The sequence below is a fragment of the Ctenopharyngodon idella genome, chromosome 2 (genome assembly GCF_019924925.1).
Source record: "Ctenopharyngodon idella isolate HZGC_01 chromosome 2, HZGC01, whole genome shotgun sequence".
Lineage (NCBI taxonomy): Eukaryota > Metazoa > Chordata > Actinopteri > Cypriniformes > Xenocyprididae > Ctenopharyngodon > Ctenopharyngodon idella.
This window is the reverse complement of record NC_067221.1, coordinates 16,603,004-16,617,567: the sequence shown is the minus strand read 5'-3', so window position 1 is coordinate 16,617,567 and position 14,564 is coordinate 16,603,004. Positions and strand designations below refer to the sequence as shown.

The 14,564-nt window shown below is 37.4% G+C and overlaps 1 protein-coding gene across 2 annotated transcripts in view; it reads right to left on the bottom strand.

The window, feature by feature from the left end:
• The window catches only part of LOC127524791 (dihydropyrimidine dehydrogenase [NADP(+)]), a 132,525-nt gene that overhangs the window by 46,564 nt on the left and 71,397 nt on the right, over positions 1 to 14,564 (bottom strand). For both annotated transcript variants that reach the window (XM_051916693.1, XM_051916702.1), the window contains exons 14-15: positions 6,880 to 7,044; positions 2,137 to 2,205 (exon numbers count right to left, since the gene is read on the bottom strand). In XM_051916693.1, the coding sequence (XP_051772653.1) occupies positions 2,137 to 2,205; positions 6,880 to 7,044 (234 nt within the window). The remainder of the gene's footprint in view (positions 1 to 2,136; positions 2,206 to 6,879; positions 7,045 to 14,564) is intronic.

Sequence of the window (14,564 nt, the reverse complement as noted above, 5' to 3'; positions counted from 1 at the left end):
AAACATTTATAAATCTTAGTTAATGTTATTTTCAACATTTACTAACAACACATTAGTAAAATTAAAAGTTGTATCTGTTAATATTACTTAAAGGATTAGTTCACTTTCAAATGAAAATTAGCCCAAGCTTTACTCACCCTCAAGCCATCCTAGGTGTATATGACTTTCTTCTTTTTGATGAACACGATGGGAGAAATATCAGTAAACATCCTGATGTATCTGAGCTTTATAATGGCAGTGAACAGGTTCATGAGTATGAGCTGAAGAAAGTGCTTCCATCCTCATCCATCCATCATAAACGTACTCCACACGGCTCCGGGGGGTTAATAAAGTCCTTTTGAAGCGAAGCGATACATTTGTGTAAAAAAAAAAAAAATTCCATATTTAACAAGTTATGAAGTAAAATATCTAGCTTTCGTCAGACCGCCTTCCATATTCAAGTTACGAAGAAAGTGTAAACTGGAGTCGCGTCAGTTACACTTTTTCCGTAAGTTTAATAGGACGTAGCGTAAGCGTTTTGAACTGCAAGAGTTTTAAACTTTCTTCGTACGTTGAAAATGGAAGGCGGTCTAGCAGAAGCTAGATATTTTACTTCATAACTTGTTAAATATGATTTTTTTTTTTTTTACACAAACACATCGATTCTCTTCAGAAGGCCTTTATTAACCCCCCGGAACCATGTGGAGTATGTTTATGATGGATGGATGAGGATGGAAGCACTTTCTTCAGCTCACACTCGTGAACCCTGTTCACTGCCATTATAAAGCTCGGATACGTCAGGATATTTATTAATATTTCTCTGATTGTGTTCATCAGAAAAAAGGAATTCATACACCTAGGATGGCTGGAGGGTGAGTAAGCTTGGGCTAATTTTCATTTGAAAGTGAACTAATCCTTTAATGGACCATGGTCACCATGAACTAACAATGAACAGCTGTATTTCTTCTAACTGCCATTAAAAAAAAGAAGAAGAAATTTTGTAACAAATTTCACATTGTCAGTTGCATTAATTAATTAATTAATTAAATACAATGCATTAATTATCTAATGTTACCTAATGGAACCTTATTGTAAAATGTTACCATATATTCTAGTCTAGTCTAGTCTAGTGTCCGATTTTTTTTTCGAAAGAATGCACTATATTCATCAAAAGTGACAGTAAAAAGACATGTATCATGATATATCATTGTTTCTACAAAAACATTAAGCAGCACAACTGTTTTCAACATTGGTAATAATAAGAAATGTTTCTTGAGCAGCAAATCAGCATGTTAGAATGATTTCTGAAGGACCATGTGACACTGAATCATATCATATCATATCATATCATATCATATCATATCATATATCCTTATATATTGTTGTATGGACCACTTTTATGAAATGTATATGGTGCTTTTTTTTGTAATTTTGGAGCTTGACAGCCTAGATTCTCATTCATTTTTATTGTATGGAAAAGACTGCCAAGCACATTCTTCAACATTTCCCTTTGTGTGTTCCACAGAAGCAAGAAATGCCAAGATTAAGTGAGTGAGTAAATGATGACAAATGTTCATATTTGCTTGAACTATCTCTTTAAGTCAAGCCTGTGTTTAGCCACTAGATGAAGAAAAGCACACTTAGTCTGTCAGGGTCAGTGTGGTTATGATAGAGGAAGTGGGTTTGTTCCAGCTACGGCAAACATACATTTTATAAAGTTTTACAACTTCTCATTCACAGTTTGTGAGCACAGTTGGCTTCTGTCACCCAAAAGGCTGAAATCCAATGATACAGTATCTAATGCAAATTTAATGTAAAAGCCTCTTTCCACAGAACCAATGAGGCTTTACACTATGAATATGGATGCGACTGAGTTTGTCACTGTGTTGAGAGTGCGTGTGATAAACAAATGCTTCTTTTTTGCGATACACTAAGCGAAAAAAGAAAAAAAAAAAAACCTTCACAATAACAGATTTTCAAACATGTAAATGAAATGGATATCTTGAGGAACAAGATCTTTAGAACATTAACTAATTTTACGGATTCATGTTACATTTACTTTTCATGCTTCCAATAAGCCTGATTACTCTCTGAAGTTGGGAGATGTGTAAGGAGCAAACAGAGCAAACTTGACAAACATAGAGAATGGCGGCTTACCTCAGCCATCTTTGCCAGCTCAGTCCAGTCAGCTTGGTTATAACCGCACATAATACTGGCAATGATAATCTAGACAGAGAAGAAAAGAGTGTGAGGAAGAGAAAAAAAAAAAAAACCTTAGGGGGAATGAAAATGACTGATGAAGTGTGATTTCACCTGATGCGCTTGCACAAAATCCACCACTTTTTCTAATCCGCATTTATTTATTTCATTTTTTAACAGCCCAGCTCCCAGCAAAAGCTATTACCCCGCCTTAAACTGTGCTGCTTTATAATTCAGTGCATTTGTAGATGCCCAGTGGCACGCACGTATTATTAAAACAATAAAAACATCACGCTGACGGCATTATTCAGCTCCTCTGTGGCAAGGCAGGATTTAGCTGTATTACTCTCGCTGTATGCGGAGACACTGTAATCGCACCATAAAGCGAAGAGATATACGCCACGTGTCTCCTCCTCGCTGGGCGCTTTTAAGGGAAACAAATCGGCACAGAGGGTGCTGGGAGGAACGCTTGGCGGCCAAAGCATGTGTTGAAGTTTATGAGTCCATCCATCCTGGATCTCGCCGGGACCTGGGGGACCTGTAGCGGCTTTAACCCCACCTCCTCTCATCCGCTCACCCCTGGGAGCTCTGCTCAACCGCACATACTGACCACGGCTAGAAAAGCAGCGTCAATGTTTTATTGGTGTCAGGAGGATAAATGAGGGCCGGGTCTCTGTCTACATGTACAGTATATCTGCAATATAACATCAAGTCGGCTCTTTTTGCTATCTTGCATTTAGCAGAAACTGAGATGAAATAAATCTGTGAATGTGCATGCAGGGCATTGTTCTACTGTGGAAGCTTGTCACAATTCTGACTTTTTTCTTGCAATTGTGTGTATATATCTCACAGTTCGGACTTTTCTTCTCAGAATTTTGAGAGTTTATATCTTGCAATTCTGAGTTTATATCTTGCAATTCTAAGAATTTTGAGAAAAAAAGCCAAGAATTGAGAGAAAAACTCGAAATTACCTTTTTAATTTTTTTATTCTGTGGCAAAAATAAGCTTCCATACTCTACCCCTTTCTAATCAGACAGAAAAAATGAAAGAGAGAGAGTGAGCAAGACAGGCCACGTCTCTGAGAAGCACAGGAATCACCCTGTTATCGCTTTAATAACACTGCGCTGAGGTAACCAAGCCCGTCCGCCAACACTGGCAACACTGGCCCTCTAGGGACCCCCATTGCTGTGGAAACTGTCAATCACGCGATGATATGAGGAAATTAAAAAAAAAAGAAGGGGGCGGGGTCGCATCTTTTTCTACGAGCCACATCTATTCTTCAGTTACAGAACTCTCGCGAGCCTCGCAGGCTCAGAGAGAGTGTGTTTGTGAGGCTGAAATATGTGAGCCGGTATAATTTGACATTATTGCGGTGGTTTTGTTATTCATTATGCTTCTCCAAGTATTCATTTCATCCAGCGGCATGTGCCCATCACCCCTGACCACAAACCAGTCACATGCTGTGATGAGCTCCGCCGAACACACACTTCAATGTTCCCTAGAGTGTGTTCGTTGCTGGCTTGCGCAGGTCACGACGTGGTGGCGAGGAGCGTTGGGGAAAAATGGAAATTGTAAATAGTAAATGGAGATAATGGGCATGTTGAATAGCTGAAACCTGCCCAAAATCAATGAGCATTATCAATAAGAGTCTTACTAAACAATTCAGTGTGTGTGCATATTATGTTTATCTCTCTGGATATGTGTGCTGCCTACAGAGAAAACATTTTAAGGGAGCATTGCTAAATTTAGGCATTTTAATATTGATTCATCCTAAGATGCCCTTTTTTTGGCCAAATTCTAAAATATTCTTTGTGGAGAAGGCAAACTTGGGATGCACTGTGGCGAGAAGCGAAAACACAAATCCAAGATGACGTACAAGGTGAAGTGAGAGAAGTGTTGACCTTTAATAAACGTACATTTAATTTACAAAGTAATTCAGTGTAAAAAAAAAACTGAATAATTTACCCACACTGTAAAAAGAATGATTCATGTGGTTAATATTATTTTAATATGACTGAATCAACTTGATTATGCCAACAAAAATATTCTTTAGTGTTTCAAGTATAAATAACTCCTTAAGGTGAAACATAAACAGTACGATATTGTAAGTATTGTAGTGTTTACCAGAGTCCTATGTTGTTAGCCTAGCAACATAATAATGTCAAATGCTATGCTTTTTTAGAGCCCGGCCACGTGGAGACGTGTTTAGCTGTATACATAAAAATTTTTGTATCGTATCGGCGTTTCGTCCAGACAGATCTGGTGTTTTGGGAGCCTGAATCCGGTATTTTTTGAAACCAGGTCCCAGAGTGGATAAATCTGAAAACGACACCCTTGCGTTTTTGTGTGTACAGTCAGCCCGTATATTTTGTGAAACAATGTCATCACCCCACGTCTCGAACCTAGTCAGACACCGCTATGTCACGTAACAGCAACAACAACAACGGCGGACTACATGCCTGTGCTCGTGCTGCAAAAGCTACTGAGCTTTACTAATTTATTACCAGGCTTTACTAAAGTTTGTATACAGCGCACAAGGTTTATGCACATGCTCCAAGTTTTCTTCTTCATTTTTAGTGTATCTCTGTGGCAGAATTACAGCGCCACATACTGGTCTGGCATGTATACTACATCATTTTGAGTCGGTTTCAGTGGTTTCGTGTGTACGCAGATATTGCTGGAGACGACGCTGTGTTTACATAATTTTTTTTAGAACGAGAAAAAAAAAAAGATCGGATAGGGAAAGCTCTGGCTTCGTGTGGATGTGGCCTTAGTCATACATTAGATGTTAGTTGTATAACTTTGTGCTAGCTACATACATTAAATTGTATTGTATGTCCCTAATTTATTTTCAGATAAATCTTGCATTATTAAGACATTAACAATAGAAAAAGAGCAACACGAGTCATAATCTGAAAACCACGCCCACCGGGGGGGAAAACAATCCAACCGTCTCCATTGACTTTGTATTGCTTGAGGCTGCCTCCTTGTCATTTCTGACTTATAACAAAAAACAGAACAATGTCTAAAAGCTGCTATGTGACAAGGTGTACAGAAAACAAGCTAAAAAAAACCCAGAACCAAAACCCCAGAAGTTTTTATAAGCTGTCGACCCAAAAAACGAGCGTTTAAGGACTAAAAAGTAGATACAGGCGATTGAGACAGAGCGCGACATGTCATATTACTATGAGAACTACGCCCACTGGAGGGTAACGTAATCAGCGACAGGAAATATAATATATAAAACTGACATTTGGATATTTGACTTAACAGTGACAAAATGTTTACTGCACACGTAGGCTTACTGAGGCATACTGAGTGTCAGGATCCCAAAATTTACCCATTCTTCCTGCTGATGCTTCACATCTTATTGCCTGTATCCACTTTTGTCTCCTTAAAGGCTGGCTTTTATGGTTCGGTAGCTTATAAAAACTTAGTTCTGGGTTTTTTAGCTTGTTTGCTGTACACCTTGTCACACAGCAGCTTTAAGGCATTGTTCTGTTTTTTGTTATAAGTCAGAAATGACAAGGAGGCAGCTTCCCCCCCCCCCCCCCCCCCCCCCGGTGTGGGCGTGGCCTAAATGCGCTCTGTCAGATATCAATCTGTCAATATAGTCAGTTATATGAATTATTAAACAGAATTATTACACAATACTGCTGAAGCCTCTGCCACTAGTATTTTGAGTGTTTCCAAATAATGTTGCAGCCGTCAAGTGGTGCTCAAGTGTAAGTTGTAACAACAAGGATGTGAAAGCTTTTTGCAAGTCTGAATCTCATAGTTACGGCAAATGTCGGCAAATCAAACAATCATACAGGTTACATGATATTTCATTCAATAATGAAAAATATGTGATCAATGGCAGCAGCTATTTGAACTAAGTGCAAATAGCAATAGATGCTATTTACACTAAGTGCAAATAGCGCTAGATGCTATTTTGCTATGTATTTTTGTTTACTAGGTTATTCTGCAGTAATCTTAACATGTTAATATCAAACTCTAAAAAAAAAAAAAAAAAAACACTAATTTGAGCAGTGTGCAGTTACTACTTTAACAGGGCATTATATTAAGTTCAATTTAGGTTTGGATGTTGCCTAAGAAGATAGCTTTCTATGTAGACAGCGAGGTAAAAGCCAGTCTGAAACATCTGTGTGAAGGAGGGATCCAAGGGGTTAGTGTGAAAAGTGACGTTGTGCCTCATAATTACACCCTGTAATTCAAAATTAATCTCACCCTTGAGTGAAGCAGGCAGACAACAAAAGTTGAGGAAGTTATTTTGTGCTCAAACGGGCTGTCTCGTTGCAAATGATTAGAGAGAAAAGAGATGGCTGATTGCGATGAAAAGAACACTACAAAAAGCTATTGTCATCTGCCTGCGGAGCGACTGTGAGGAGGGAGAAGAAGAGAATGAAGGCCTTGGAAAATCTTCTATTAGTGAGATTCTATTACACAATTACTCATGAAGCAGTTAACATGCACAGAGCAAAAGCGACTCGAATTACTGAGGGACAGAAAACAAGGGAAAAAGATGGCACCTCTATTATAGAGAATTATGGCTGTTGATAAAACACTGACAGGCTCCCCAGTCTCAAAAAGTAAGAAACAAAGTAATGAATCACATTATGAAAAAACTTCTTCAGGAATAAGAGTAAAGAAGAAAGAGAAATAAGAGATAAAGACAAGAGAAGCTGAAAGCGAACTCACATTTTTGGGGAAGTCGGCTTTGAGTTCAGTCACGCTCTTGCACCAGTAGGCGGCTGTTTTTTCACTAATGAGCTCGATGTTGAGGAACGAGCCCTGGCCAGGACCGAAAATGTGACCTGAGGTGGTCCCACGCACGATTCGAGGTGACACATTTGTCACCAAATCCTGCAAGAGAGAGAAACTTTGTCACTGTTCACTAAACTGCAATTAGCACTGACAGAGTGCACAAACCACATTCGCTAGGCTGAAAGTGATCAAACTTGGAGCATGAATGCATTTTTCCTTTGAAACCTTTGCACACACATCTGTCCTTTCTTTATCATAATGTCAGACTCCACAAATGCTTGCTATATATTCATGATACAAGCATCAATCAAACACATTTTAGCCTTTTTTCACAATTAAGAGAAAACTATGATAAATGAATTGATAAGAGCACGGCCCATTAATAAGAGCAATTAGGATTCATTTGCATGTGTTAATTAGGAGCCACATAATTTTAAACAATTAAGATAACCAGGGGCGTCATGCAACTTTTTTTTTTTTTGAGGGGGCACCAGAGGCAAAATAACAAATGGCCAAAGAAAATAAAAACTTTTTAAACTACTTAACTACCTCGATGCCCAGCACCCTGAAATATGATTATAATAATAACAGTAATAAACTTTATTTTTATATGCTGCAGCACTGTTAAAGGTTGCTTTTCAAGGTGATTTACAAAAAGAGAAAAATTTAAAAGGCAGCTAATTATTAAAAATATTAAAAATATTTTGTATTAAGTTAACTACAATTTTTTTTATACCCCATCATGTAAGATGTATAAACCTCTACAAAACACAAAAAACTTTAGACTGTTGATCGTGTTTGTTCATCTCACGTGTACAGTTTGTAAAATACACACTTATGTCGATGGAAGCGACAAAAATAATCCTTTCAAACATTATTTAACAACTTGTTTTGTTCACATCAGATACACATTGTGCAGTTAAAGGATTAGTTCACTTCTGAATTAAAATTTCCTTATAATTTCCTCATCCCCATATCATCCAAGATGTTCGTGTCTTTCTTTCTTCAGTCAAAAAGAATTTAAGGTTTTTGAGGAAAACATTCCAGGATTCTTCTCCATATAGAGGACTTCAGTGGGGTTCACCGGGTTGAAGGTCCAAATTGCAGTTTCAGTGCAGCTTCAAAGCGCTCTACACCAGTGTTTCTCAACCACATTCCTGGAGGCCCAACAACACTGCACATTTTGCATGTCTCCTTAATTAAACACACCTGATTAGGGTTATCAGCTCATTAGTAGTGACTCAAAGATCTAAAATGGGTGTGTCAGACAAAGGAGACATGCAAAATGTGCAGTGTTGGTGGGCCTCCAGGAATGTGGTTGAGAACCACTGCTCTACACGATCCCAGACGAGGAATAAGGTCTTATCTAGCGAAACGATCTGTCATTTTCTTAGAAAAATAAAAATTTATATACTTTTTAACCACAAATGCTCGTCTTGCACTAGCTCTGTGAACCGCATGCATGACGTAATCATGTTGTGTGACGTAGGTGGAAGTACCGATCCAGTGTCTACAAAGCGAACGTGCAAAGATTAAGCCAAACGCCCTTTCCAAAAACAAGGTAAAACAACGATATTAACGATTTTGAAGTTGGAGGAGAAAATTAGACCTTTCAACCTAATGTGTGGCGCATCGCAGAGCAGTGCAAGACAAGCATTTGTGGTTAAAAAGTATATAAATTTTTTTTTATTTTATTTTTAATTACCGATCGTTTCGCTAGATAAGACCCTTATTCCTCGTCTGTGATCGTGTAGAGCCCTTTGAAGCTGCACTGAAAAGGCAATATGCACCTTCAACCTGTTGAACCCCACTTAAGTCCACTATGGAGAAGAATCCTGGAATGTTTTCCTCAAAAACCTTAATTTCTTTTCGACTGAAGAAAGAAAGTCATGAACATCTTGGATGACATGGGGGTGAGTAAATTATCAAGAAATTTTTATTCAGAAATAAACTAATCCTTTAACTATGAAGTTTCTTTATTCTTCTCCCAGCTCACCTTCCACTTACTTTCATATCTTTTGGGAAAAGTGGATGAACTTATGTGTTGTAATTCCAGTGTAACACCAAATTCTGTGACCCATCGAATTTTGTGAATTCTACCCCGGTCACAGAATTTGATATAAAACTGGCAACTCATTCTCAGCATTGCGGCGCAAACTAACATGGAGGTGTCCATCGCCTGTTATAGATCAACTAACATGATCATTATAAAGGTGTTTAAACAACAAAATACATTTACTTACATGTATTTGAGACTCAGGATATCAGATATTTTACGATTTAGTTAACAAGTTTGTGAAAATTTTGAATGAAAAGGAAAAGCGAAATAAAAAAATGATACATTAGTCATACAGAGTTATCGTGGCAATGGTGTGTCACATGACAAGCTTGACATGTTGGCATGGAAATAGGCGATTCATTCTAAAATAACAGTTGTCTTAATAAACTCACGCCAGGGTCTCAGCTAGAATATTTAAAATGTATGTGTGAATGTTGATAACTAAAGATTTCAATGTAATAAAATAACCATGAGTAAATTTGTGACTACTGAAAGCAGAATGAAACAGTATTAATATCAAATTTGGTTAAAAATAGTAAAAGTGCTAGATATATTTAATTAATATCTTAAGTTACATTATGTTAATTTTTTTATTTATTTATTTTTTTCTCTGGGGACCCCTGTAATTGATTGGTTGTGAATTGATTTCTGTCTTTTTTACCTACAAAATTGAAAATTCATATTTGAAAAAAATCGGTGGCCGCATGTGAGCTTCTGAAAATAACTACAGCACAATCTGTTAATGTATCTACAGTACAGCAGGCCTATGTGACTTTTACTTTTGAAACATAGGAAGAGAAAAACAGCTTCATTGTTACAATGAACCACATGTGATTTGTAGTGAATCTGGAGCATCTTCCGATCATGGACGCCTTCGTGAAACGCCTCCAAACGTGAGAGCGTTAACCCTGCCAATGATTTTGTTGCCTTTGGTTTTGCTTCCGTTTCAACACAACATCTGCCTTCAATGCTAATGCCAAGAGTGTCTCCACAGAATGGTATATGTTGCTTAGGTTAGAAACTCAGCATATCTCGTTATTGCGAATAAAGGAGATATGTGGACAAATTATCTGGAAGTGTTTGAGATGTATGAGGTATGAGTAATCCTCACATTACCCTACATTTATACTTTCAGTGTGAGTACCCTCTTTAAGGTAATGCGTGTGAAGGATATCCAGTGGTAAGTAAATAATCTCTGGTTCTCTGAGCCCATTAGCATGCGTTAACCTGCCAAACATTATCCTAGGTTGAAATCACATACTTCTTTAGTATGAGATGAGGTCAGTGGTTAGTCGTGGCCTTGTGTGTGGCATTCAGCAAACTGAGGGTGTTTATCACACCGGCACAGCTCAGTAATCCCCCTTTTAAGCCAGCACCTTTCCCAAAAGGAACACACATGATAACAGAGTGATCAAATGTCATGCCATGTGCCACACTCGAGCGTCCGAAGAAGCCCTCTGATAGGCCGGCCCGGAGGCATATCCAGGGTAATTACAGACACCGCGGTTACTCTGTCCCGACGAGCTGCCAACCCCCACTTCCTCTTTCACGCTCTCCTCAGAGAAAATCTCTGGTTAAATATTAGTCTGTCTGCCATTTAAACAGTTCAGCTATGTTTTAAGCTGACACAGGAAAGCGTTCGGCCACAGTTATCTCTATGACTACAGCCGTCATTATGTTGACACAGAACGAGCTCTGAAAGAGGGTACGGAATCTGTTCCAGCTGCTATTTTGCTGTGTCCTTGCGTTTGCGCTAGGGTCCGCCGTAGATCAAGGGACGAGTGACCGTGACTGGAGATTGCAAAACAATTACACTTTACACAACAACTGGCTGCAGGTTTATGTAAGCGAGTTCTTGGAAGTACATGTTAGAGAACGCGGTTGTTGACTGCAGATTAGATGTATAGCTAAAGCAACCCGATTCACCTCAGGATGTGACGTGGGAAACAGTTAAATGGCCTTGATGGTAATGACGTGCGTAACTGCTTTTCCATCTGCTAGTACAGTTCATGTTTTCACACATTAATGTCAACGATTAGGGCAAAATAAAGCTTTAAATTTAATGTTTGCCTATGTTATTTACTTTTTTGTGGTTATTCAGAGCAGGCTTTCATAAATCTAACCATTCATGTAGCGTGGACATTCTGGAAAGTCTAAAAAATGACCTTTACTTTTAAGTCTATTCCTTTTTCTATTGAAAAAGTCTATACAAACAGTATATTGGCTGTGGCCTTAAATCACCACGTTTCAAAACTTTCAGCAGTCATGGCCACTTTACTAATTGATACATTCACATTTTACAGAACGTTTCCTTTCTGCTTTTCAGCAGTCTGTTTGGTTCTGTAAAGTGAAGGGAATCTGAGCTTGTTTGCTGAGGATAAATGTCCCTGTGTACCTTCACATCAACACGTATACACTGCGCTTTCTGGATTCAAAGGAGCTGTTACAAAAGCTGAAAAACATAGATAGCCACACTTATATTCTTCATATATAATATAATCAGACCCTCATCTTATGTACTGTTACACAAATCTATAAATGTTATATTGTGCACATAAAAGAAGCATTACATTGTTTTCGCTTCATATACTACCAGAAAATCACACAAGGTTCCACAAATATGAATTGCTTTGTGCAAGGTGTACAGGCAGTAGGTATCTTAACATCACAGATGGTGTGTCACATCTCACTAATGAAAAGATATACACTCAGTACACGTTTCAGAGCAGATTTCAATGGTATAACTGAGTGTCATTAATGTAGGAAGTCACTGAACAGCACTAAGGACACAATGATGAGAACGTACAACAACAAGGGAAGATCTCAGTCATTAAAAGCCTCTAAGAAAAAGATGAATGCTGCTTGTCTGAAATATTTTCCAAGGCCTAAAACCAACATTTAGCAGAGAAAAGCAGTGCAAAGATGTTTTGTAGACTTATTAAAGCTCTTGACTTCACTAAGATATTCTTATTCAGAGTGTCTATTTACACTAAGTGCAAATAGCGTCCCTTGTTGGCAAACGCTATTTACACTAGCTCCGTCCACCAATTTCTGGTTGGGCCACTCAAAAAAGTGATGCACTAAATTCAGTGTCTTCAGTAGCGCAGCAGTAGTGAGTAAGGCTCACAGACCTGGCTTTTAACGCGATCAACGCACGTTCGAATCCGCCTTTTGCCGAGCTCGCATTTATTTTCAGTAAAAATGAAAATAATGTTCTAAAAATGGAAATAAACTGCAAACGAGTGTTAATAATATTAAAAGTGTTTAGTGGGTAGGGTTAGGGGAAGGTGTAGGGAGTGTTTTTATTCTCCGAATAAGGCAGCATCCATTTAATAATTTTAATAAATATAATCATTTACACTCTATGATATTACTGCATCATGTTAATGTACAAAAATACTGAGGTGCAAATAGTATCTGACAATATAATGTATAGATAACATATAATTACTATTTATTCTTATTGCAAAGAACTGATACTTTTATATGGTGTAAATAAAATCTATTGCTATTTTCACCTAGTGTAAATAGCATCTATCGCTAAGAAAATATGCTATTTTCACTTAGTGCAAATAGCCGCTGCCATTATTATTAGAGTAATACTTCACCCAAAAAATGAAAATTGTGTCTTCTTTTACTTACACTCATGTCTTTAGAAAAGCATAGCTTCTTTCTTTCAGAAAAACACAACTGGAGTTATTTAGCTGAATGTTCAAGTTGATTTGTTCCATTCAACAACAGATTTTTCTAAAAATGTTTTACTGACCAGTGTTTTCTTTAAAAGAAAACTAGCAATAATAGCTGGATATGATACAGGTATTCTAATTACATAGGAAAGTCCATATATTCCTAAACACTTTTGCTGGAAGATGATGGAAAAACTTCACTAATTTGTTTATAATTTTCAGCCCTTTCTTACTGATGCTACAAATACTATCAGGAGTCATTTTTGCAGTTTCATCTATGTTATCCAATTATTAAAGCTGAGAAGCAAAATTCACAAATCAGAGTTATAGCTGAGCCCTGTACAATGAAAGTGAATGGTTACTATGGCTTTCAAAGAAGATTTTCAAGGTAAAATTCTCAGTCAACTAAATTTCAAGCTGTTCCACACACAAAACTATAATTCAAAACTTTAGCGTTACACAGAAGAAACAAATCACACAAGTTAGAAATGACATTAAGGTGAGTAAACGCTGACAGAACTTTAATTTTTTCCCCAATTTAAGCAATAAAGTGAAAAGCTTTCGTGCTTAATTTTTTTTTTTTTTTTTACAATTAAACATGGATGTATAACTTTCTTCTTTTTTTTATTTATCTTTGGAGAAAAAAACATGGTACTTTTTTTAAAATCTGTTAATAAGTCAGGACTTCAAGCGCTGTAGAGAAAAATGAACTCTCTTAACTCTGAGATCTCAAAAAGGTAAGTGAACGTGATTTACATCTTATAAAAATATCTTTGCAACAAAGTACGAAATGAAAAGTTATGCTTAAAACTCCCACTCTTCACATACACTGATTAAAAAGTCACTACAAAGCTTTCTCTTCTGTCATGAAGCTCAAACTTCCCACACACGACACCTGCATTTAACAAACATAAAATTAACCGCTACGTGTTAACATCCCCACGCAGGTTTTGCTCTTGCACACACCTGCCATCTCAGTGTGAAGTTTTTAAGATCTTTTACTTTCCATGCTATATGTCAATTAATGAAGGCCTTGTTACTGTTACACCCATTCAGCACTGCTGACCGCTGTTCCAGCATCTGAAGCACACGTTATAGGCTGAAAAGCTGTCATACAGTACGCCTGAGGCAATAGTGAATTAATAAGCAGACTCAAGGACACAACAGCAATATGTAAAGGAGGATAGTGCTTATTGATACACATGTACTGCATTAAAGAATAAAACAAAAAACCCTATAGGTACTTTCTCCCCTTTGTTTTATGTCATGCAATTTTTTTTTTTTTAAACCTACGAATATCACATTTTTATTTATGGGCCTTTTGCCTTTAGATAGTGACATTCAAATGAATGACAGGAAACAATCCGTAAAACAGGTGGATGGGAACAGGAAATGACACAAGCCTGATTTGACCTTGCATAAGTGGCACCTTAGAAGCATGTGCATGTCTCCAAACTGAGAAATTTATCTTTTGATTGCTAATTCGATTTATATGTTATGTTACTTGATATTTAGGCATTCCTGTAGCTCAAAACAGCAAGATCATGGGTTCAGATTCCGGGGAATGCATGCACTGAAATAATATATAATTAAAATTTTAAATGTTTCATCATCCAAGTTATAAAACTGCCACTTAGTCAGATGTAGGTTGTTAGCAAGATCTATAATTCTATACATAGAATCCCTCACAGCTTATTAGCAGCAACTTACAATCCTTTGAAAATGGTACAGTGTATGTTAATAACAGCACAGACTCACAAAACATGCCAAGACATCTGAATAATTCATTGCAATCATTCATATTCATGCAAACATCTACGAATGTAAAGCCATCTAAATTCACCTCTGGGAACAGACTCTTTATCTAGCTCTTT